The 23518-nt window shown below is 34.5% G+C and overlaps 3 protein-coding genes across 6 annotated transcripts; 2 read left to right on the top strand and 1 right to left on the bottom strand.

Moving 5' to 3' along the window:
- Nucleotides 1-4276: 4276 nt before the first annotated feature.
- LOC144557267 (putative protein arginine N-methyltransferase 6.2) lies at nt 4277-8710 on the top strand. 2 transcript variants are annotated; one of them, XM_078305819.1, is made up of 13 exons: nt 4277-4665; nt 5539-5604; nt 5676-5744; nt 5875-5910; nt 6027-6092; nt 6239-6307; nt 6635-6712; nt 6810-6888; nt 7005-7099; nt 7290-7374; nt 7461-7588; nt 8191-8309; nt 8410-8710. In XM_078305819.1, the coding sequence occupies exons 1-13, from the start codon at nt 4465-4467 to the stop codon at nt 8450-8452; spliced, it is 1134 nt and encodes a 377-aa protein (XP_078161945.1). In that variant the 5' UTR covers nt 4277-4464; the 3' UTR covers nt 8453-8710. The 2 variants fall into 2 exon arrangements, 1 of the variants encoding a protein (XP_078161945.1); XR_013512583.1 differs by having other exon boundaries at nt 4347-4665; nt 8186-8309.
- Nucleotides 8711-9104: 394 nt separating this feature from the next.
- Nucleotides 9105-16056, bottom strand: LIG1 (DNA ligase 1). 3 transcript variants are annotated; one of them, XM_078305152.1, is made up of 20 exons: nt 15658-16025; nt 15064-15624; nt 14827-14970; nt 14263-14364; nt 14085-14192; nt 13670-13900; nt 13477-13571; nt 13139-13226; nt 12905-13036; nt 12652-12764; nt 12343-12444; nt 12135-12196; nt 11944-12015; nt 11772-11845; nt 11191-11247; nt 10892-10969; nt 10377-10454; nt 10181-10286; nt 9657-9787; nt 9105-9349 (listed from the first exon to the last, which is right to left on the bottom strand). In XM_078305152.1, the coding sequence occupies exons 1-18, from the start codon at nt 15985-15987 to the stop codon at nt 10218-10220; spliced, it is 2496 nt and encodes an 831-aa protein (XP_078161278.1). In that variant the 5' UTR covers nt 15988-16025; the 3' UTR covers nt 9105-9349; nt 9657-9787; nt 10181-10217. The 3 variants fall into 3 exon arrangements, with proteins under 3 accessions (XP_078161278.1, XP_078161277.1, XP_078161276.1); XM_078305151.1 differs by having other exon boundaries at nt 9650-9787; nt 15064-16056; XM_078305150.1 differs by having other exon boundaries at nt 15064-16056.
- Nucleotides 16057-19130: 3074 nt separating this feature from the next.
- Nucleotides 19131-20510, top strand: LOC144557375 (kiwellin-1-like). The gene is made up of 2 exons (XM_078305938.1): nt 19131-19438; nt 20122-20510. The coding sequence occupies exons 1-2, from the start codon at nt 19147-19149 to the stop codon at nt 20397-20399; spliced, it is 570 nt and encodes a 189-aa protein (XP_078162064.1). The 5' UTR covers nt 19131-19146; the 3' UTR covers nt 20400-20510.
- Nucleotides 20511-23518: the final 3008 nt, after the last annotated feature.

The following is a 23518-nucleotide window of genomic DNA, read 5'->3' as shown; positions in this document are numbered from 1 at the left end:
GGAGGTGATCTGCGCTGGAGCCTCCAGTGCGAACACGGCAACGGCGGCGCGAGCGAGGAGAGGGAGATCGCTAAATTTGTAGAGGAAGGAGAGAGAGATCGGAACGGAGGCCACGGAGGTGATCTGCGCTGGAGCCTCCGGTGCGAACACGGCGGCGGCGCGAAGATCTCGCCGTGGGGAGGTTGATCGGAGCAGTCCTTCGTTTTTTTTTTTTCTTTTTCAGCCTTTTCTAATCGGTTTTTTTAAATGAAGAGATGGGATCAGAAGTTTATAAAAGGTCGTATCCGTACCGTTAGAATTCTGTTAGATAGTGGATAAGAGAGTGGATAAAATAGCTGCGGGGATTTTACGGGGACTGGACATGGGGGGACGTTACCTTTTCTCTTGATAAAATGCCCATGCCATCTTATTTGTGGAGAGATTCATACCATAGTCCATACTGGAATAAATTAATTACTGCCTCTAGCTTGGGTGAGGGATGCTATCATGGTAAGCGTGCTTAGGTAATTTCTAATTTTCAAAACAATCTACAAGTAGTTCATTTGTATGAACCACTTACTCCGTCCAATTTGAGAAAACGACATCCAATTCTACCTTTTCATCGGGAAAACGACAATTCAATTGATATGTACTTCAAAGAACCGTAGAAAACTAGTAAGATCTATGACTTTCTATTAGAAAAATTACTTCCTCCGTCCAATTCTACTTTTCATCAGAAAAATCAAAAGATTCAACTGGTATGCAATTGAATGTTCAGAGCTCAATAGCGTACGGGAGCACAAAATCCATTAGATCTAGGGTTCGTAACAGGGTTACCTAGAATAGCCCAGACGGGCGCAACTTGCGATTTGGTACGGATGTTCTCAATCGCGGGTCGCCGTCGACCCGGTACAGTTGAACCAGCGATCCAAGAGGAAAAGAGATTTCACAGATTCTAGACTCGCGACCTTAATTTTCACTCGTGTCTCAGTGATGAGAGCAAGGAAATAGTTGTTATTTTTGGTTTGAGATCTTTGTTGTTGTGTTTATTTTGATTTGAAGGAACACAGCGAAGTCGAAAGAAAATAGAAAGAGACGTATCAAAAAAGGAAGGTTTATATACATGTATTTGAGTTTTGTTGGAATGTGGGTACTGGTCCGTTAAAAAGGGTTAAACAAGAGTGGATAAGGTTTTGTGGACAAAATGTGAACAGAAAGTTGTGGACGAAAATCTTTTCTAAAAAAATAACGGAGTAACTTGATTGGAATAAATGAAAAATTCAATAACCATATAAAGAGAAATTAAATTTGAATGATCAATTTATGACATAAGACAAAGTTTGATGATCTGACGAAATTTACTCTTTAAAAAAAAAGACTAAACTAGTAATCAATTATTAGAAGAAGATAACTAACCGCAATTGAAAATTCGGACTAAATAAGAAACCAGATTGATTGTGAAGTCTGTAAAATGCTCCAAAGAGGATTTAAGGAAGACTTCTTCTTAAGGCGAGAGAAAGCCTGAATTAAGAAAGTTTTTAACAATATGCATTTAATGAGTTTCCTTAATCTAACCTACTAAGGTGATGTTGTTGGATGTTTGTTCGGCTACATTAACGTGGATTAGAAAGCAAAGGAGGTTAAAATGATGATGTACTTTAGTTTTAAAGTTAATGATCTTTCCTCCTTATTAAGGAACTTAATGTCTAGATCCTGCAAGGGTCCTGATTTACTGATTTTTTTTTGGAGGATGCTCAGCCGTTGAATTTTCAGATTGCACATTTTCCAAATTATGCGCTTCAACACTTAAGCATGCACTGGTCGCGCCGCACCCGTGGACCGCGCCTCTGAACAACGCGCGATGCCTGCGGACCGAGCCTGTGCACCGCGCACCCTTTTTTTTCAACTGAAGGCGGGATTCGAACCCAGTTGGATTCTGTTGGTGCCAAATTCTTACCACTACACTAGAGTTCACATGTATTATCTTGTAGATAAATATAGTATTTAACTATTTTTCTATACAAATTTGATTTAAATTATAATTATATAAATATCATATATAAAATAATAAAAATATATATATATATATATTAATAGCCGGAGAGTGGCTAATATGCATTCGGTTGCATATGGACTGAAGTGCTTACGGTCCAAATTTGATTTTTCAAAATCCAAACGGTCGACTGAACCGTTCATCTTGTTCTCCATATTAATATGTGCTTGGAGACCAAATTTTATATTTTTCTGAATATTTTTACTATTTATTAAGTATTTTACAAAATTGTTAATCCAACGGTAGCTGCTGATTTTACTATTTTGTTAAGCTACCGTTGGATCAACAATTTTGTAAAATACTTAATAAATAGTAAAAAAATTCAAAAAAATATAAAATTTGGTCTCCAAGCACATATTAATATGGAGAACAAGATGAACGGTTCAGATCGACCATTTGGATTTTGAAAAATCAAATTTGGACCGTAAGCACTTCGGTCCATATGCAACCGAATGCATATTAGCCACTCTCTTAATAGCCGTATCGTATCCTTCATTTTTGAAAATTGTCGTATCGCCGTATCCGTATCGTATCGTATCAGTATTATTATTGCTTTGAGATTTGTGCAGCACGTATTTGAATGGTTGATTTCCAAAAAGGTCATGAAAATAATGAAACGCTTGATCTTCTTCATTTTATAATATTTTATAATGAAATAATATGTTTCCGTTGCAACGCACGGGTACGATGCTAGTATTTAATATATGTCTTTAAAAATAGATATATAAACATTTAAAATCCAGATATGTTGTTATTGATTTGAGAAAAAAAAAACAGCTGAGGCGATCAGATTGGCATCATGTAATATTCGGTCTAATATATGATTAGATTGTCTGATCCGCATTAAGATTCATAAACACTTGATCTAATTTTATGTTCGTATGAATCAAATAACTACATAAGATTAAATTGGATATATTGTTCATCAGATTTTCCTCAATTCCTTTAGGGTGTGTTCGGCAGACGGACGGGAATAAGAATAGAAACGGAATTGCAAAATTTTTGAACTAAATTTTACTGTTCACGTGGGAAAAAAAAAATTCAATCTGAGTGATTTTTTTTTTCTCACGTAAACGGTAAAATCCGAACACACCCTTAAAGAATGAGATAGACAATAAAAAAAAAAATAATGGCTTGCCTATGAATTCGGATCCTCCCAGGTTCTGTAAGGATACTGTTCGATAGAATTAGTGAATTTAGACCATTTTTTAACTTAACACAAATCTTAAAAAGAACCTCTACATTTAAATAAATCTGATCGTAAAATTATGGGTTCCACTTTAGAACCGGATTACATGTCTCTCTCTGTGAATAGAAATTTTCTACTCCTAATGTCACTTAGTGGTTTGCTAACGGGTTACCCGTGACCCGTTCCGGGTAACCCGTTAGGGGTAACGGGTAGGACGGGTAAAGGGGTAGGACGGGTAAAGGGGTAGGCCGGGTACGGGTAAAACCCGTGACAGGTAGACGGGTAATTTTCCCAAAACCTCTATCCGGTCCATTTATTACCCGTACCCGTTGCGGGTTGACGGGTACGGGTACCACGGGTACGGGTCCGGTCCGGGCGGGTTTTTTTTTTTTTTTTTTCTGTTTAATAGAAACGAACGGCCCAAATTTACTTAGGATTGTAGCAGATTTAAATAAAATGTTGGATTTGGAATTGGAGGGACCCTACAATCCCTTAGGATTGCACTGGATCTGAAATTTAAAAGGAGGCCGCCAAAAAAATTTGAAATTCAAATTTGGAATGGGTCGGGTACGGGTAACGGGTACGGGTAGACGGGTAGGCGGGTACGGGTAGGCGGGTAAACGGGTACGGGTACAACGGGTTTTTTTTTCAAATGCCTTGTCCGGCCCGTATATTACCCGTACCCGTCTACCCGTTTGACCCGGGCAACGGGTACGGGTCAAACGGGTAACGAATACGGGCCGGGTAAAACGGGTTTAACCCGTTTCGGGTATAGCAAAAGACTAATGTCACTACATGTGAATTCAGATTGAATTTTAATATTTAAATATTAGTATAATTTTATTTTAAATTTTAAAATTCACTAAAGATTCTTGTGTCAATAACTTTAAAAAAAGAAATTTTTTATCCAGTGGAGTGGGAGATTCGGTGCGTTCCGCTTTACTTTTACCTGAGAGAGAGGATACCCGTTCGCTGCCTACTGGCAAGTGGCTGCTCTGGACTGTACGCAAGGGAACAGTCTCACGTCAGTCACAGTTCTTGACTTCTTTAAGATCAAAACACGGCCGTACGAGATTCATTCAACAAATCAACTACATACACAACAACATATAAAATTACCGCAAAAGAAAAGAAACAAGGAGACTGTCCATAGAAAATTAGATCCCTCGCTTATCCCCGATTTCTCCAAAACCCTTACTATTGAAATCTCCTTTCTCTAGCTCTCGCTCCCTTTCTCTGGCAAATGGGGCCAGGTGACACAGCGCTAGGTAATGGGAAGCTGGTACGGCGGTCAAGGGGGCGTTCTGGAAGGCCGAGGCTCACCGGCGGCGGTGCTGGACGTTTCGCTCCGGCAAGCCAACCGACGGCGCCACCGTGCACGGATTTTGATATTGCCTACTTCAAAGCGTACTCCCATTTGGGCGTACATGAAGAGATGCTCAAGGTATCTATTATCAGCCACTTAATTAGCTAATTAGAGCATCTACATCAGTAAAATTAGGTAGAAATTGAAAACAGCTGTCAAGCTATTAAGCCAACATCAGTAAAATGCTCTTTAGACAGCTATTAAGCATGATTAGGTTTGGTTTCAGTGATTTCTTTCACCGGTTAGTTAATTATGATAACTGTATGGATAAGATGCATGCACCGGCATATACACAATATATGGCAGGCTAGTCTATTTATGTACTCCTTAATTGGATCATCAACTGTTTTTTGGGGATCCGTAAGAAGTTGGTAACAGTCAGATGAATTTTTCTCTGCCCGTAGGCTAATTGCGGCTATTTAAACTAATTCTTAGCACATTAATTATTTTTTTTTTGCAATTATCTACTGCTTGAATGCATCTACATCACATTGCAAATATGGATTGATATTTTAGTCAATTTAAATTTCATTTAAACATATAAAAATCATCAAAATTGACAATTCTTGAATATATCACCACGCAAAATTTTGTTGTGATAATTCTAAAAGATATATTAATTTTTGTGCATTGAACTATGTGAGCATGTGTATACAGCATATTATGTCATCTTTTATTGTTTATAATCAATTCGTGCCACATTAGTGACGTACGTTATCCAAATTGATAATTATTTTGAAATTAGTATCTAATATTTGTAAATTAATTGCTGAAAGCAGCCAATTGGTGTGTATTATGTAGTTAGTTGTTTTTGTATGAAATGTTCATCATTTTGGGGCTTGAAAAAATAGAAGACGGAGGGAGTAAACTGCTACTTTTCACTTTTCTATTTAACTTGCTGATTATGTTAACCTAGCCTTCTAACAGGTTAATATATTGGAATCTTAACAGGATCGAGTTCGAACAGAGAGTTACCGAAATGCCATTAGACAACACCAAGATTTCATTTCTGGCAAGGTATTACTGTAGTAATTAATCATTTTGACTAAATTCCTTTTATGTTTCTTACAAGAAGTCACTGTTCATAGGTTGTGTTAGATGTTGGATGTGGCACCGGTGTACTCTCTATATTTTGTGCCCTTGCTGGTGCTAGACGGGTAATCACAGCTCTACCTTTTTCTTTAAAGTTAAGGCATTTTGGATGCAATCATTGATTACCTTCTATCTAGCTCGGAAATATGGATTTATAGTTATTACTAACTAGAATTTGATATATTGTCTTGTCAGGTATATGCTGTTGAGGCAAGCGACATTGCTGTTCAGGTAGAGCTTTCACATTCTTTGTGCTTACTAATTTAATTCAGTATTTTTTGTGATATTGCCTTCTTCTAGTAGATAAATTAACTAATATGTTTCCTTTTTGGAAAAAATAATCTCAGGCTGCAGATATTGTAAATGAAAACAATTTGTCTGACAAGATCATTGTCTTACATGGACGAATTGAGGTGCGCATTTTGCTCTTCTTTTTCCTTATCCTTTTTTTTTAAGTTCATAATAAATAAGCAGCAATGTACTTTATATTCCAAGTTTTGTACACGCAATTTTCTCAGTTCCAAATATTTTAATTATTTTCAAATCCTGAATCTGACAGGACGTGGACATAGAAGAGAAAGTTGATGTCATTATATCTGAATGGATGGGCTATATGCTACTTTATGAGGTATGACTTATGAGGAACATTTGTTGTTATTAAGAGAGGAGATGTTCTTGTGGTGGTGTTTGGTTGAGGCCTCAATTTTTCCACGAAACATAGGCCCCTTATGGCCCCACTGTCAGCGACTATTCAATTTTTTTTCCCTCTCCTTTTCTTTAGTTGACACTATTTCTTAATAGCTTAAGCCATGACATAACTTTAGACCTTAACCAAACATAAGTAGCTTAGGCCGTCCTAAGTTGGAATAACCGACTTAGGCCTCCAAAACTTTAGGCCTCAACCAAATACCACTGTTCTTATTATTTCTCAAATTTTCATTTGAATTTATATTAGAGTATGCTGGCTAGTGTGATTTTTGCAAGAGATAAATGGCTGAAGCCAGGAGGGCTTATTCTTCCCTCTCACGCTACAGTAAGTTTCTGAATGTTCATATACTCTACTCTTGAGGCATTTGCATCCACCCTGCAAATATTTACATCAGCCATTCGCATCTATTTATGAATTTCAGCTTTACATGGCACCAATCACAAATCCTGAAAGGTATCACGATAGCATTGATTTTTGGCAAGATGTTTATGGAATTAAAAGTAAGAGTTTTGTCAATCCTGGTCTCTTTCTGATATGCTTATTTTAGGTTAGTACAGATTCTTTTTTTTTTTTTTTCTGGGCATTTTGATTGGGCTATGTATTATTGTCTTATCAGTGTCCTCAATGAAGTCTCTGGCGAAACAATGTGCGTTTATTGAGCCCTCTGTTGAGACAATTACAGGAGAAAGTGTTCTGACATGGCCCTGTGTGGTAAGTGTTTTCTTTGTGAGAGAAATTTTCAAACAAGAATTTGCAATTTTTAGTGGTGTAAACTAATGGGTTTGATGCTCCAACTATTTATTTCCCAATACTGGTTTTATTTTTATGTAAAATTGTAAATACAATGTATATTGGACGATTTGATATTTACCAAAATTGCATGGTGAAATTTTGTGAACAGATTATGCAAGTTGATTGTTACACTATCAGAGTTGAAGAACTTCAATCTATCACTGCAAATTTTGAATTCTCGTCAATGCTTCAAGGTGAGTGCTAATCATTGACAGGTCATTTCTTATTGAAATTATTGGTTATCTTTTCTTATTTTTTTAATTAATTTTTCTGTCTTTAGCTCCTCTTCATGGGTTCGGATTTTGGTTTGATGTTGAGTTTAATGGGCCCATAGGCACTGAAGCAAATTCTGATGCTGCGGTTGTACTTTCAACTGCACCAGAGGATTATCCTACCCACTGGCAACAGGTTTTCTAATAGTTTCATTGTTTTCAATTTTTTATTTTTTTCACAAAATAATATATACTACCTATTTAGCAGTCTTGAAGGAACATATTCATATAATTTCTAAGTACCCTGTTTTGGATGAATTGTATTTTTTTTCTGCTGCCTTGTGCATATAGTGTAATATGCTATCTATTTTCTTGGACAAGTGAGGCTATGGTACTATAGATCAATATCTTTATATTCAAAGTCCAAACAATCAATCTGAACCATTCAATGCGATCTATATAAAAATGGACCTGTAGATCAAATTTTATATTTTTTTTTACTTTTTCTTTAGATAGGTAGAAATCACTTGATCTAAAAATTCTTGCCCATTCAAAAGTAGTGATCTTCTACCTATCTAAAAAAAATAGTAAAAAAATTAAAAAAAATGTAAAACTTAGTCTGCAAGTACGTTTTCATATGGTGATGTCGTTGAACGGTTCAAATTGACTATTTGGACTTTGGAAACAAAAATATTGATCTGTAATATGGACCAATCTGCGGTATGCATGGTACCATGGCCCCACTCTTCTTGGACCTTGATTTAACCAACAGATTTCTGTTTTCTTCCTTGAGGTCAGACGATCCTGTATTTATTCGATCCAATGGAACTAAAGAAAGATCAGATAATAGAAGGCTCAGTTACATTATCACAATCCATCGAGAATGTACGGTTTCTAAACATCAACATCCAATACTGGTGAGTACCACAACCCCTGCATATTGATATAGATAGATAGATAGATATATATATTTTTTAATTGTGCTTAGCTGAACTCCTGTTTTTGTGCTAATGCCAGTTGTGGAGGTAGATCTTTTGTTAAACAGTCTACTATGAGATGACAGAGAAACCCTAGTTCTATGTGACTCAGCTACGTTTGTGTTGATTGATCTGACTTGACCGTGAATCGTCAATTATTGCATTCATGGCTTCAAAATTAGGAACCTGTTGTAACAATCGATGTTTTGATTAATTTGCTCTCAGTTTGTTGCAACTTGGCCTTTAGGCTAGTGAACTGCTTGTAAACTAGCTTGTAAGTAGTCAAAGTTTGCAGATGTAGACATGTTAAATTATTATTTGAACAACTGTTTACGGATGAAGAGATTTTAATGCTTCAGTTCAGCCGCATGTTCAGGTTTTATAACCTTGCTGGATAATTGAGGCATTATTTAAATGAGTTTAAATGAGGGTTCAAACAACTTCACTTTTATTTTGCTAATAATATAAATTTTGAATTTATATGTCAAAATAAAATTGTTACATGTGACCACTTTTATTTTTTTACATACACAAAAAATTATCACTTTTCGATTTTGATTTTATATGAATTTTATAAAGAATTTATTAATATTGATATTTTACATGTACATAAAAAAAATAACATAAATCATATCTAGTAATTTTATTTTAACATTTATCTTTTAAATCTATTTAAATACCTCCCTAACTGACGTGGCGTCGTGGACTAGTAAGAGAAAAGAGTGTTTTTGGTCATTTTGAGATCGATTCACTAATTTTTTTTTAAATCTCCCCCTTAAATTTTGTCTACTTAGCTTGCTCTGTAAAAACTTGTCTCATCAGAAGATTAACACATCATAATGCACACAACAAAAACATCAAACTCGTTCCTAGCTAAAATTGTAGATTAACACATTACAATAGATATACAACATATTCTACATACAAGGAAAATTAAGCCATGAACTAGGATCTCTGGGTCACCATTAAAAATGAATACCCTGAAAAAGTAACCAAAAATAGATGAATCAGGAAATATTAGTATAAATAATCATAAAAAAGAAACATTTTTTTTTGCAAACTATCATAATCAATAAACAACAATTATGTTGTTAGAAATCCTAAGCAACTGTTTACACAATGAATTCTGATTAGTGAAAAAACAAATGTTTCAGACCAACTTTGATGAACAAATTTATAGTTTTTTTTTTCTGCAAATTTTAACTTTTTGGCGCTGGAAGTTACAGCGGTTAAAAAAATTAAGATGACGATATTCCCTCTAAAAAAACACTCAACCATACCTCTCACCTTTGTTGATTGAGAAGCAATAAAGATTCACAAGCGGAGACTGCTCCATAACGAAAAAAGTTAATAAAATAGGAAATCTCAAGCAATGTTGCATAATCAGATGCCATCCCACCATTAAATATCCTGTACACCTGGGGCATAGATTTCCATTGTATTAAACATTTCAACTTGAAATTCGACACAAAAATAAGAAAAAGAAAAGTTAAAGAAAAAGAAAAGGTTAAGACATCTAATTTTGGTGCTTGAGATACATAACAATGGCTTCAAAAACAAGGGTTGTCTGAAATTTGTAATAATCTCAGCTTTGTAATAATCTATATTTTTATTCTTTTTTGTGTAATTCATGAACTTCTGGTTTTAACCAAGGCCTAGGCATCAAGCTCCAGCCAATATAAGCTTCTTAATTCTCATATCGGTATTTTAATGGGTATATAATAGTGTGTACCAGTTGGCTTGATAAATGAGCAGTACTACAAGTATAATTACAAGGATTATTATACCAATAAATCATATATTTAACGTACCTCCTTGAGAACAACAAGGAGCAAATACATAATATGCTTAGTCATCATCCTCGTCGTCATTATTATTGCCATGATAAATTTTTTGAGCACGGTACATGTCTGCAACCTGAAAAGAGAAAAGCCGATTTTTTTTAAGAAATCATGAAGTAAAAACAAATGAGGCTAAAAATAAAAAACATAGATATACTTCACGTACCTGGTCTGATGTTGTTGCCTGCTCGGGTTTTTTGTCATCCCGAATGCGCAATAGCCTAGGGAACCGAAGTGAAATTCCCTACAAAGAACAATAAAAAAAATGTCCAAGTTTGTTATCTCTATTTTAGAGATAATTAAACAAGAGTGAAGCTATGGCACTATGCATTGCACGGACTGGTCAGTACCATGGATCAATATCTCAATAACTGTCGATCTGAATCGTTCAACATATAATCTCCATATGAAAATGCAGATTTTACATTTTTTACTATTTTTTTAGATAGGTAGAAAATCACTTGATCTAAAAATTCTTAGATCATTTAAAAATAGTGATTTTCTACCTATCGAAAAAATATTAAAAAATCTAAAAAAAATGTAAAATTTCATATGGAGGTCATGTTGAACAGTTCAGATCGACTATTTCAACTTTGAAAACGAAAATATTGATCCATAGTATGGACCAATCCGCACTATGCAGAGTAGAACTCAATGCAGAAGGCTTAAAGTTCTACAGACCTTATTGGGATCCACTATACCATTAGCAGCACGGTGAACAGGACTGATGCTCAAATCAGCCGCTTTAACCTCCCAAACCTATTATCATACAAAACAAAGGATATTAGTATTAAATGAAAGTCTTTTTGACCACATTTTATATTAAAAGAAATCAATTGGTGCTTGAATCATGTTTTTCTACATTTTTCCCTCACTTGAAGGTTATTACAGTTTTCACGTGTCCATAACATACTACTGAGGTGATTTAGAACAACAGTTCTAAATTTTATAAAGTCAAATAAGTTAAAAAGCATCTTTACCTCCGATGGATCAAACCACACATCAGGGTTCATGGTATCAGCATATCTGTAGTATGCCTGTTTTAGGTGAAAAGTCGGAAAAAAAAAAAAAGAATTGAGAATTTTAACCAAAAATTAAAAAAACACACACACAAAGACAACAATCAAAGAGTGAGACTATGGTAATATGCATATTACAAATCGACCCATGCTAATGGATCCAGATCTCTATTTTCAAAGTTCAAACAGTCGATCCTAACCATTAAACATAATCTCCATATGAAAATGTACTTTACCCTTTTTTTAGGATTTTTTACTAATTTTTTTAGATCGGTAGAAAATCACTGCTTTTGAATGGTCCATAAATTTCAATCTGATTTTCTACCTATCTAACAAAACAGTAAAAATAAAAGAAAAATGTAAAATTTGATCTGCAGGAACATTTTCATATGAAGATCATGTTGAACGGTTTAGATTGACTGTTTGGCCTTTTAACACAAAGATATGAGTCCATAGTGCAGACTGCTGTGTAATATGTATAATATTACCATAGACTCACAATGAAAAAGCTATAATATGAATTTGAACTGAATTAAAATTACCCTTGGCTTGGGAATCACTTTACTCCGAAGGCTTGCAGTTCTCTCCTCTAATTGTGCCTCAGAAAACCCCGTACCTAATTTTTAAAAGAGAATGAAAAAAAAAAAATCTTCTGTGCACCAAATAATATATATTTTTTATTTCTGGGCAGATGAAAAGATGCTCAAATATTACCTATGTTGCATATCGTCTGGTATTCTTCATTCTGCTCATCGTAACAAGCAAGTAAAAATGAACCATATCCACCTGCAAGAACAATAAATAAATATGCGCAGCTTCAGACCATAAAAGTTACCACAGTACATCTACCAAACTAAAGTGCAATATTTATCATGTAGAAGTTATGAACAATATCCCGCATTTACCAGTGCGCTTTCCCCTGCCATGGAATGCGGCAATAGGCACCAAATCCAACGAGTCCCCTACACTGCATAAAGAATAAGCAATTCCCCGTATAAGAAATTGTGAAGTATTGTGCCGTACATTATAAAAAAAAATTGATAACTCTACAAAATGGGATATATCCAAACTGGCAAGAATATCAACCGACTAATTTGAGAGCATATAATGTACCTATCCATATAGTCTTTCTTCAATTTCAACCAATTATTTGACCGCTTTGCAGGTTCATAAGTTGCATCCTTATCCATTGTTTTGATGATCAACCCTTCACAACTTTGAGAATGAAAAAAATATATATATATATGTGAGAGATAAAATCACAAGTAAAAAATATATACGAGAGGTAAAAGCACAAGTACATAATGCAGGTCGTGTCTATTTAGATAAATTGGGGTGAATATATACCAAGAGGCAGTATTTGCAAATAAAAATAATCAAATTATCAACAAGGCCATACTATATATAAGTTTTCATACGTACCTGGAATTGACAGCTGTATCAAGAAACTTCTGTATCTCCTCTAAGTCATTTGATGTTATTGCAGTGGCAAATTGAAATAAACCGGGTATTTCCTCAAACGAGTTGTAAAGATGCTGTCAAAAGCGCCGGTGAATATCTCAGTAGTCTAAAAGGACATACTCTTTTGCAAGCATAAAATTCTCAGATAATCGGAAATATAAGTTTACACAAAACTTAGATAAGACATCCTAAATTGACTTTGAATTTATGTTACCTCACGACGAACTTTGAGTTGCTCTTCTAGTAGAGGTTGGCCGTTTAAATACAAAATGTCAAAGCCAAAGGTACAAACTGACACTTTTATATCACTTATAACAACTCCTTTACGGGCTCTAGTGCTAAGGACCTGGAAGAGAAATAAAGGAACAAAAGGTGATCATAATATTTAATAGAGTTGGATAGAAGAAAGAAATTTAGGGTTTAGTTAATGCAAACATGGAATATTAACCTGGAAAGGCAAGATCTTATGCTTTTCTTTATCATACGCAACAATTTCACAATCTAGAACAAAAGTCTTTGCTGTAGGTTTCCTGAATCTGTACAAGGTGTCCCACAGAAATAATAATATAATAATAAATTGAAACTGCCTTATAATATAAATAACACAAAGCAGTTAAATTTAGGAACAATTTGGGTTGCTCCCCTAGAACCTTATCCAATAAGACTCGTTAAAAACACTAAAATATTTCAAGTTCACTAAAAGATTTTGTTTCAGGTTTTGGCCATAAAATTTAAATTACATATTTGGACCACAATGATAAATTTTGAAATTGGCTGCATTGATACCTCGATACGGCATTGACCACATCTGGGTACTTTCCAGTGTTCCTTTCAGCATTGCGACTGTAAATCTCAACTGTACCATCCTCCATGCAATGTATCTTCTCTCAAAAATATATAAAAATGAATCATTTTAAAGAAATTAAAATTACTACAAAATAGACAGAACTACAAAATAAATTAACCAAATTCACAATACCTGAGCCCGTTCACCGTCATACTTGTATTCACATGTAAATTCTGTGCCCTGAAACTTATCAAGGATTTCTGACACGGCTTTAGTTGGTTTTGCCAACATGGGACCCACAGGCACACCTGGAGAGAAGTTGCATGTTTCTTGAAGCTTCCACACACCAACATCAAGAAGTGCCGGCACGATCTTGTCATAGATTGGTAGAACCGAATATACTTGCTTAATGATTCTAGCAGCCTTCACAGTTCATACAACTAAGTTGTCTTAACAAGGATATATAATACAATTCACAAAAAGAAAAAAGAAAAAAAGCAAAGTGACGTAATTACAATTTTAGTAAATTATTACAAGGGCTGATTAGTTAGTCTTTTCCAATTAAATATTTATTATTACTTAGAGCAAACCAAGATAAAGCTGTTACCTCCTCAAGAGAGGCTTGGTTTTTTGAAGATGAATTTTCCGAGTAAACAGAGGCGTGTGCAAGGGCAACCAGGACTGTTTTCTCAGCCAACCCAATTCGCATTTTAGACTGCAGAGTGCAAAGATGAAATTAACATACATTGATGAGAAAGGCAAAAGAGACAGTCGATAAGATTTACCTGAAGAAGACGGATGATATACTGGGGCTCACAATCAGTAGCTGCTACTAGGAGTGCTTTCATGTGCTCTCTTTTCTTGTTTTGACTATCTTTTCCAGATTCCTACTTGGATTAAGAAAAGAGAAGAACACTCTTATGGCTAAAGTGTTTTGATCTTTAAAAGTAGACCCACATTAGCAAAGGCCATTATATAAATTAATTAAAAAAAAAATCAAGTAAATAGGTCACAAGATATCTAAAGCCCAGGAAACAAAACTGGAGAAAAAAGATGAAAAGTACAAAAACAGCTGACACTCAGCGAAGAGGGCAGCTAAACCAAGAATTTGGCTCTGTACCAGTCAAGCGGGTACCAGTGGCAGTCAATCCACAATGCCAATAGATCATGGTAAACAAAACGAGACAAAATTGTCCAGCATTGCCCCAGCAAAAACCCAGCTGTACCAGATTGATATTCAGAAAAATAAAATGAGGACAAAAGCCACTTTATGCTGTACCAGTACTCTCTCAGATATACTGGTAGGTAATGTACCAGCCTATAGAAAGAACAACAAGGAGATATCTCACCTTTGCAATTGTACGAAAGGTATCCAGCACCTTAGCGATTGTCAAACTTTGAGATTTCTTCTTCTGAGAATTACTAAAGTAAGAAAGCATCCTTCCTTGGGACGAACGGCTCATTTTAGCTACAAGGCCCAAATCACCAAGTTCCTGCCATGCCGTTAAAATCGGGAAAAATTAGTTTAATGCATAGATGCAACTAGTATGTTATTTGGATACAAAACTATACTTTTCATATATTACCTTGAGTTGTTTCTTGACCTGGTCATCATTCCTCCCATAAGCCTCGCCAAGTGCCTTTATTAAAGACGCATCCCCAATCCCAAGTTCTATCCCTTCATGAGGTGGCGCAATCCTATTGGCCGCAAGGTACACTGTTGCGAGAAGGTCTCCAGGTGTAGTGGCTAAGACTGTCCTGAACACATTCGACAAAATGTCGGTAATTACAAGTCTACCCGATTCATTCGAGATGAGATCGAGTGCATATGCCAAGAACCGAAATGGGACCAGTTCGCCTGGTTTCCAGAATGCCGCTTTCTTCGGGTCAAAGTTTTCACCTTTTTTCTTCAGCTCAAGACTCGCCTTCTTCTCTTGCGAGGGATCCGATTCTGGGTCTTTATCTTGTGGCTTTTCTTGTTCTTCTTGGCAAGGTTTCAAGGTTTTCTCTTGTGCATTATTTGGTTTAGAGCAAGCAGCCAGGGTTTTGGGTTTCTTTGGTGAGGAAGAAGAAGTGCCTTTCTCTAGAGATTTAACTTTCTGTTTGACTGTACTCTTCAGCTCTTCCTCTACAATCGAGTTCGTCTTCTCCTCTGCTACATTCTCAGATTTTTCAATTACCATCTCCTTTGGCTTCTCAGTCTCCTTCTCTTTGGCGCCAAAACACTGTTCAAGGGTTTTGACCTTCTTGGGCTGGGATGAAGACGGCGGCGCTGCTGGTTTGTTGGTCTTTTTGGCAGCGGCACGAGCATTGCCCATGAGGACGTCATTGATGGAGCGCTTCCCTGAGGAGGAGGAGGACATGGCGGCGGCCGGGGAGGAGAGGGAGAGGGTGAGACGAGGGAAAGAGGTGGAATTTAGGGTTTTAGAGAAGGGGGTTTGGAGGGAAGAGCAGCGGTGACATGTGAGAAAGAGGGAAAACGAAAACTGAGGTGATCGAATTGAGAACATGACTACAACTACATGAATGAATGAATGGAAAAATTGGAAATTGACACGACCAAGTCTGACTTGAGATGGTGTGTCCGTGTCCGTGTCCTGGTCTGGTTACTGGTATCAAGCGAGTTCGCATCTGCTACTGTCGTCAAATTTGATGGTACTGATAATTGTTGACTTTGACCCAAAACAAATTGATTGGTTCAAAAGAGAATTTTTTTTGTAAGAGAAAGATGAATATATACCAGTTTAAATTTTAATGTTCATAAAAATTCTATTCCAATTTTTAACCCACCATCTATTATATTGAATTATGATTATTTATGGTTGCCATTGTGTAGCCTTTTGATATTCTATTGAAGAATTATTATTTAAAAGAGAATCAGACTTCAGCTAATATTCTAAAATTTATATTTTTCCTTTTTTTAATTAATTTGTTATGAAGGAAAACAAGATAAAGAAAATAAAAAGTGAAAAATATGATAATATTTTTTTTCATTGATTTCCATTTTTTTATTCTTAATTTTTTTTTCACCTTCTTTGAACCAAACATAATTTACATGCTAGAGAAAAAGAAAAAAATAAATAAGAAGAAAGCCGAAGGAGAGAGAATGAGTGATAAATAAACATTTCACTTCTCTACATTTTATTTATGTTATTTATGATGAGAAAGACAGAGATTTAACTTGTCAACTTTTATTCTAATGTTTATTAAAAAAAAAAATTCGAATTTTAAACTCACAATCTTCCGTACTGACTCTAAATTTTATTTTATAATAAGAAAAATATTTAATTAATAGAGAGGAGACAAAATTGTTTTGCTTTCTTCTTTTTATTGTAACTTGCGAGCTTTCTCTTCTTTTAATATTTTCTTTACTACAAAAGCTTTTTTTTTTGTGTGTTTCGTCTGAGAAAGGACAAATATATTGAAGAACACGTCAGATTTTTTAACTCAATAAATATTTTTTTGGGGGTAAGATGTGTGATTACTGTTATAATTTGTAACACTGATAACTAGTTTTAATCAGAGTTAGTTACTTTTAACAAATTATCATGTATGACCATGTGACAGTAGTGTTTTGAAAATGAAGCAGTTTGGTCCGGTTCGGTCTAGCGGTCCACGGTCTACGATTCAAGATAGTTTAATTCAAGCAGTTTGGCTTTAGAAGAGAGCTCAAATCTGTGGTTTGATTCATGGTTCAGACCCCCACAGGTTAGTCTGGACCCCACGGATCTAGGTGGTTTTTTTTATTATTTGTAGCCAATTGTTTTAGAATGATATATATATTTTTTTAAATCTATTGTTTTAAAATAATTCAAAAAATTCGAAAATTATGGTGGGTTAGACTGTGTAAAGTGGAGGGGAGGGGGGGGGGGGGGGGGGGGGGGGGGGGGTAGCAGGGTTCGGTTCGTTATGGAACGGGTTTTTCACAGTCTAGGCTACCACGGTCTACAGATCTAGACTTGGACAGGTTGGCACGATTGTAGTAGAGAAAACTAAGAAAGATACGTCCTGTAACCCGTCTGGATCAGATCAAACCTACCTATCCCAATCCGATCTGGTTACGCGGGTTTCACGGTCTGAGTCTGGACCGGCTGAGTTTTTTTCAAAACACTATGTGACAGCGTGTGTTTAAAAATATTGATTCAGTTACTTTTAACAAAGCTATTATTTTTATAAACACTTAACCAATTCCTTTTAATATTTTTTTTCTAATTCATTTTAACACATATATATTTATAACTTTTAAGAGACGATATTAATACAGAAGTCATATAAGTAATCGTCAATGTTAAAAAGAAAACAAAGAGTTGTTAAAAGGAAGGTATAACCGGATCCAATCATCTATCTACTTAAATTAAGGTGCATTTACATTGCAAGGCTCAAGTCAACTCCTATCCAAGTGGACTCTACCAATTTCTTGAGCGAAGAAGAATCAATAATATATTATTAAAAAAATGAAAAGCATTTATTGGAATATACCTAAATTATAGTCACAATAAATCGTTTGGCACCATGGAAAATTAAGAATCTAGTCTGAGAAATATAAGGATGGTATATTACTATAAATTTATTAACTCTATTAAAAAACTTATTTTTTAAAATAATTACTATTGTACTAAAAGTAATTACATTATTTAGTATACTTATCTTAATTAACTAAATTATTCTCCGCATAAGTATGTTAATTTTAAAAAAAAAATTGTATATTGAGTATATTGGAAACGTCATTTGACACGTTTACATTAATATAACAAGAACAATTAAACTATTACATAATTAAATTTGAATGCAATGCTAAGGACAGTAAAAAATAGTCAAGGATATTTTCATAAGAAAACAGTTATAAAGAGCTCTAGGAAACTACATTTTAAGTGTCTATTTTTATTTTTTTCAAAATAGAAATTTAAAAGTTACGTACATCTTAAAATAAAATAGTAAAATGTAATCTATATTATTTTATCTATGTATGTTTAAGAAAGAATTATTACTCTTTAGTTTTGGTTTTTATATAAATTAATAAGTTAAAAAATTAACGTTCAAATTATCACTCTTAATACTGATCAATTAAAAGTCGAAATGTCGTATTTTTTTTATATATGTTGAGAAAATGATATACATTAAATTTAATAGTTTTATTTTGATAGTTGAACTTTAAATTTAAAGTTATTAACGTTTAAAAAATAAAAACACCATGAAATCACATATTGATAAATCCACCGAATTAAAATATATATATTGGTGAAGTCTAATATCTTTGAAAATAGTCTAGAAGGCAGTTCGTGTCTGTGAGTAATTTAAAATAATAATAATAATAACAACAACAACAATAATAATAAATAACAATAATAATAATAATAATTCTGTATAGTCGTACTATTTGACCGCATGCAGTTGATAAGAATTATAAGCATAATCTTATATACATTTTTATAACTTTGTGTGTCTCAATGTTGTCATCAAACGCTGACATGAGTAAAAAAAAATAAAAAAAAAGGAAGACTGAGATGAGCCGATCATGTTTCTACTAGAAATACCAAGTTTTTTTTTTTCTTTCTTTGCAACTTGCAAGCCCGTAGGCAACCCAATTTATGCTAGCAACCTCCACCAGTTCCAAAAAATAATACCCTCTCTGGAAGAAATTCAACACCATTTTTCAAATCAAATTAAACATGCCAAACTTTCAATCCCTCTTCCTCCTTCCCAGCCTAGTCATATTTGTATCCCTTCCAAATCTCAACAGAGCAGCTATCCGCATGGTGATTGGCACGTGCCACGCGAGCGGCTACCTTACCGGCAAGTCGGGCTTCTGTATCACTCAAAATTATGCTGATTGCTGTCAGGAAGGCGAGCTCTACCCGCAGTACCGCTGTTCCCCACCCGTTACCAACAACACCGATGCTGTTATGGATATAGGCGGCTTCTCCAAAGGCAGCGATGCTGGTGGCCCTGCCGCGTGTGATTGTATGTTGAATACAAATATTGTTAATCCATTATCTATTTATTATCATTTCCAGTACTTATATATATTAGACTTTTAATTAATTATGCAACACCAAAACCATTGTGAAATGTTGGGCCTCTGTTAGCCAATTAGATTATCGGAAACAAACTAATAATTCAATCTCATTGAAAAAAAAATACTAATGAAACTGAATTAATGGCTTTGTCCTGCTGATTTTCACAATAAGCGCATCATCAACCACACAGTGTGAAAAATTAATAAGACCGAGCCACTATTGATTTTTTTTCAATTGAGTTCGGCCTTCAAGATAGAAGAGAAAAAAAAGAGAGGAGAGGGTTCACATATTTCATAGTTACTAATATTGAAATCGAATCAATAATTTGATTCCTATAAATTTCGGGTTTTATGTGGCAAAAACAAGTTACAACTTACGGAAATTACTAAGATCAAACCAATTATTCGGTTCTCTCTATTGGATCGGTAAAAAAATAAAAGATAATTCATCTTATTTCTGATAATTTGTTTCTTTATTTCTAAAATTAAAAAATTGTCTGTTGGCGGCAGTCATTGGGAGTGCTCTTTTGCTGAATGATTGCATAATAAGGTGTCAAACAATTACAATCCAAATCAACCAGTGGTTAATTATTTCCTAATAAAATCATGTTTTCTGGCTAATTATTAGATAATTACCACAATGACATGGACCTGGTGGTTTCTCTGTCCACCGGTTGGTACAACGGAGGAAGCCGGTGTCTGAAGAAGATAAGGATAAATGGCAATGACAACTCGGTGCTGGCAACAGTGGTGGATGAGTGTGACTCAGTTAACGGTTGCACAACCAATCAGAATTATGAGCCGCCGTGTTCGAACAATATCATAAATGCTTCGCCGGGGGTCTGGCGTGCACTCGGTATACCGACCAACATGGGGCAAGCAACGATTACTTGGTCAGATGCTTAACAGAGCATCCATGGTTTAATAGTAGATTGTTACGGTTTCTTTAGGTGGAGAAGGATGATAGCTGTACAATTTAGAAGTATTGATTTTTGAAGTTGGATGGGAACATTTTTAAATCTACTGCTCCTCAACTGTTGTGGAACTTCAGCACTCTTTAAATAGACGTATCTTGGTGCTTGAGCTGTAGAAACAAAATTCAGGTACAAATTAAGCACAAACCAGACGAGTATGCCTTGCAAAGGATGTGATACTTCCTTATGTACCAAATGTCAAGGTCTGTGATGTTATAACTTATAAGTGCTTATCAGAAACCCGGTCAAAAGAAGCACGCTACCTCTTCTTTAGGGGAAGACTTAAGCGAAATGCGGTAAGTCTATTTATCTTCATTTCTATATAATTTCAGGTTGATACTCGCTCGTTTACGTATCATTTACTTTCGAGATGTGGAACTTCAATACAGATGTTCTATGTAATCAGATCACAATTTTTTTTTTTTAGTTTATTGAATTTTCTAGAATTAGCTCATAATGGCATGCACAGGTAAGATTGTTTTGTGCCAGATATGATGAGTTTCTTCCTTTTATATAAGCTTGTCTTTTTATGTTGATTCTCTTTTTCCAATGATAACTTGCTCGTGTGTGACAAGGTGTTTTGCATGGGATCTCAGATTGTACTTTTTGTAATAAGTATCCCGTGCATGCACACTTTGTAATCTATTAAATGTACAAGTTAACGTCGGTACATTTTGTAATGTCGCCATTCGCAAAAAATGCAAAATTAGGTTTTCTAATTGCAGCATCCAGTTCACATATATAGGTTGTTCGTTCACACAACTCAATAAATTCAGAATTCTAATTAATTATGTTAATTGTTGACTTTGGTACTGAGACTATACTAGTTAGTGACAAACTGGAGGTTCTATTTGAATCTGTATTACCTCCTCTTTGAGAGGGAAGCTTGCCGCATTGTTGACGTTAGAAACCTTTGATTGGGTTAAAAACCAAGCATTTAAAATCTTCTTCTGGGGTCGTTAAAGTTTTGCTAAAGGCTAAAACAGTAGGATGCCTATGACATGCATAATATATAACAAGGTTGTCAAAGGAGCATCAAACCGGCCAAATTAAGTCTGGCCAGAATTTGTTTTCTACAAATATTCTTTTCACATACCAAAACATATATAGGACCCTTTTATCAGTAATTTCTATATTTAATTATCTGGGGGCATACAGCACATACTACGTACTTAAACAAACAAAAAAACAGAATTAAAATCAAATTATATCATATGCGAATGCGTCACCGTATACCGTACACCGTAGGTACATTAAACGGGTTCGAGTTGAATATATACTGGGTTTCTTTCTAGCGGTACATATTGTACTATCCGTTGTGCATCCCCTGTTGTTGATACATGAACGTAGTTCGCAATGGTTCTTTATTCATTAGAGCTCATTGGTATGAACAATTTTATTGCCAAATCGAGGTTCATCAGTCTATTACCTCGAATGTTTAGAGCATCCAATCCTGAAATGTATTTATAAATCAACTAATGTAAATAAAATAAAAAACAATATTAATTGTTAATTAATTACAATTTAATGTTTGTAAAAAAGTGTCTCACCCTTCCTAAATCTGGTCAATATGCTATTAAAATCTGCATGTTTTCTTCCGGTTGATAAATATCTGGATGGGATTGCTACTGGCGCGTTAACTCTGTTTATACAATGGATGGGCTCCTGTGTTATAGTCTCTTGTCTCAAATTTTCTAAAAGAATGCGCCCCTCATCGTTAAATATTATTTCCATGAAATTACTCGCTTCATAGCCTGCACATAAAGTATAAATAATTCATTAATCAAATAACCCGAATTAGCAAAAATATCTGAATTCCAACAAAAACCCATAATCCATATCCTAAACAAAACCAGAAGATCTGTTTTTATGAGATTCAAAAACATTCCCGAGTAGAAATGAGTAAAACTTGCTCATAGAATTATCCATAACGTACCCACAATCCATCCATAATTATTAATCAGAAAAATGTGAGAAACCCTCCCTTTCATATAAAAAAAAATAAAATAAAACATCGAGCCATTCTAGTACCCGACCTAATCGATTTACCAACTTTTCTTCAATCGTATCAACTATTTGTTTGAAAAGTTAAAAGGAATAAAGTCCCTGTCTTCGATGTGTAACTATCCAAAATTATCATCTAATTTTTTTTTATTGCTAACTATACAAACTATACAAACAACACATGGATTTGAGGGAACTATGTTGTTCATAATATTAAATCATTACTGTTATTAAATATTGGTCATATATAGTACGCATGACGACAATTTGGCGCTTATATAGAAAATCATAATTTTGGTCAAGGTACGAGGATGCAAACAATAATTTACACTAACCATAGACTGCAGGGACTAGCTGAAGAGGCAGGGGTGCAATGTCTAAGTACGACCGTAGCTCATTAATAAATATTGCTCTGGCTTCTTCAATCTCAAGATCTTCGCAAATGGCGTGAGCAATAATTTTCACTAATGTCGTATGCACCTTTGGATCAGTTCGATGAAACATCTCTAATTGAACTGCTAATGTCATTGCCTGAGAAGCGGCTACTGCAATTTTCTCCATTTTAAAATCTTGAACTTCTTGAGAGAGAGATAGATAGATAGATAGATAGATAGATAGATATAGAGATATTAGAGTGACATAATGACAGCGTATGACATAGTTAATTACCAGGCTTGTTTAGACCCAAGGTTCTTTAAATATCTTGGGTCTCTTTAAATAATTAATAAAAAAAATTATAGAAATTTTTTTTTTATCAACGAAATTCGTTAATTGACATTTAAAGTCACTAACTTTAAAAAAACACTATTGATTCGAACCATTCATCATGATAACCATATTAAAATATACTTGGAGATCAAATTTTATAGTGTTTGAAAAAAAAATTATTATTTTTTCAAATAAGTACAAAATTATTGTTTTTGAACAGTCCGAAAACAAAGATTTTGTAGCTATATTAAAAAATAGTAAAATATTTTCAAAAATTATAAAATATTTTGCATAATTAAATCATCATCAAAGATTACTTGGTGTAAATTATTTATCTCA

This window comes from Carex rostrata, chromosome 7 (assembly GCF_964058835.1).
Source record: "Carex rostrata chromosome 7, lpCarRost1.2, whole genome shotgun sequence".
In the NCBI taxonomy this organism is placed as follows: Eukaryota; Viridiplantae; Streptophyta; class Magnoliopsida; order Poales; family Cyperaceae; genus Carex; species Carex rostrata.
This window is presented reverse-complemented; position numbering and strand designations above follow the sequence as displayed.

Bases quoted from the DNA above. Each gene is read 5' to 3' on its own strand.
- LOC144557267 (XM_078305819.1), top strand. From the start codon at position 4,465: ATGGGGCCAGGTGACACAGCGCTAGGTAATGGGAAGCTGGTACGGCGG. The intron at 5,911-6,026 runs GTAGAGCTTTCA...AAATAATCTCAG, and splicing joins CAAGCGACATTGCTGTTCAG to GCTGCAGATATTGTAAATGA. The intron at 6,713-6,809 runs GTAAGTTTCTGA...TATGAATTTCAG, and splicing joins TTCTTCCCTCTCACGCTACA to CTTTACATGGCACCAATCAC.
- LIG1 (XM_078305151.1), bottom strand. From the start codon at position 15,987: ATGTTCTCAATTCGATCACCTCAGTTTTCGTTTTCCCTCTTTCTCACA. The intron at 13,227-13,476 runs GTATCAATGCAG...CACCTTGTACAG, and splicing joins GTGGTCAATGCCGTATCGAG to ATTCAGGAAACCTACAGCAA. The intron at 10,970-11,190 runs GTAAAGATGCTT...GTATGATAATAG, and splicing joins TGTGGTTTGATCCATCGGAG to GTTTGGGAGGTTAAAGCGGC.
- LOC144557375 (XM_078305938.1), top strand. From the start codon at position 19,147: ATGCCAAACTTTCAATCCCTCTTCCTCCTTCCCAGCCTAGTCATATTT. The intron at 19,439-20,121 runs GTATGTTGAATA...GCTAATTATTAG, and splicing joins TGGCCCTGCCGCGTGTGATT to ATAATTACCACAATGACATG.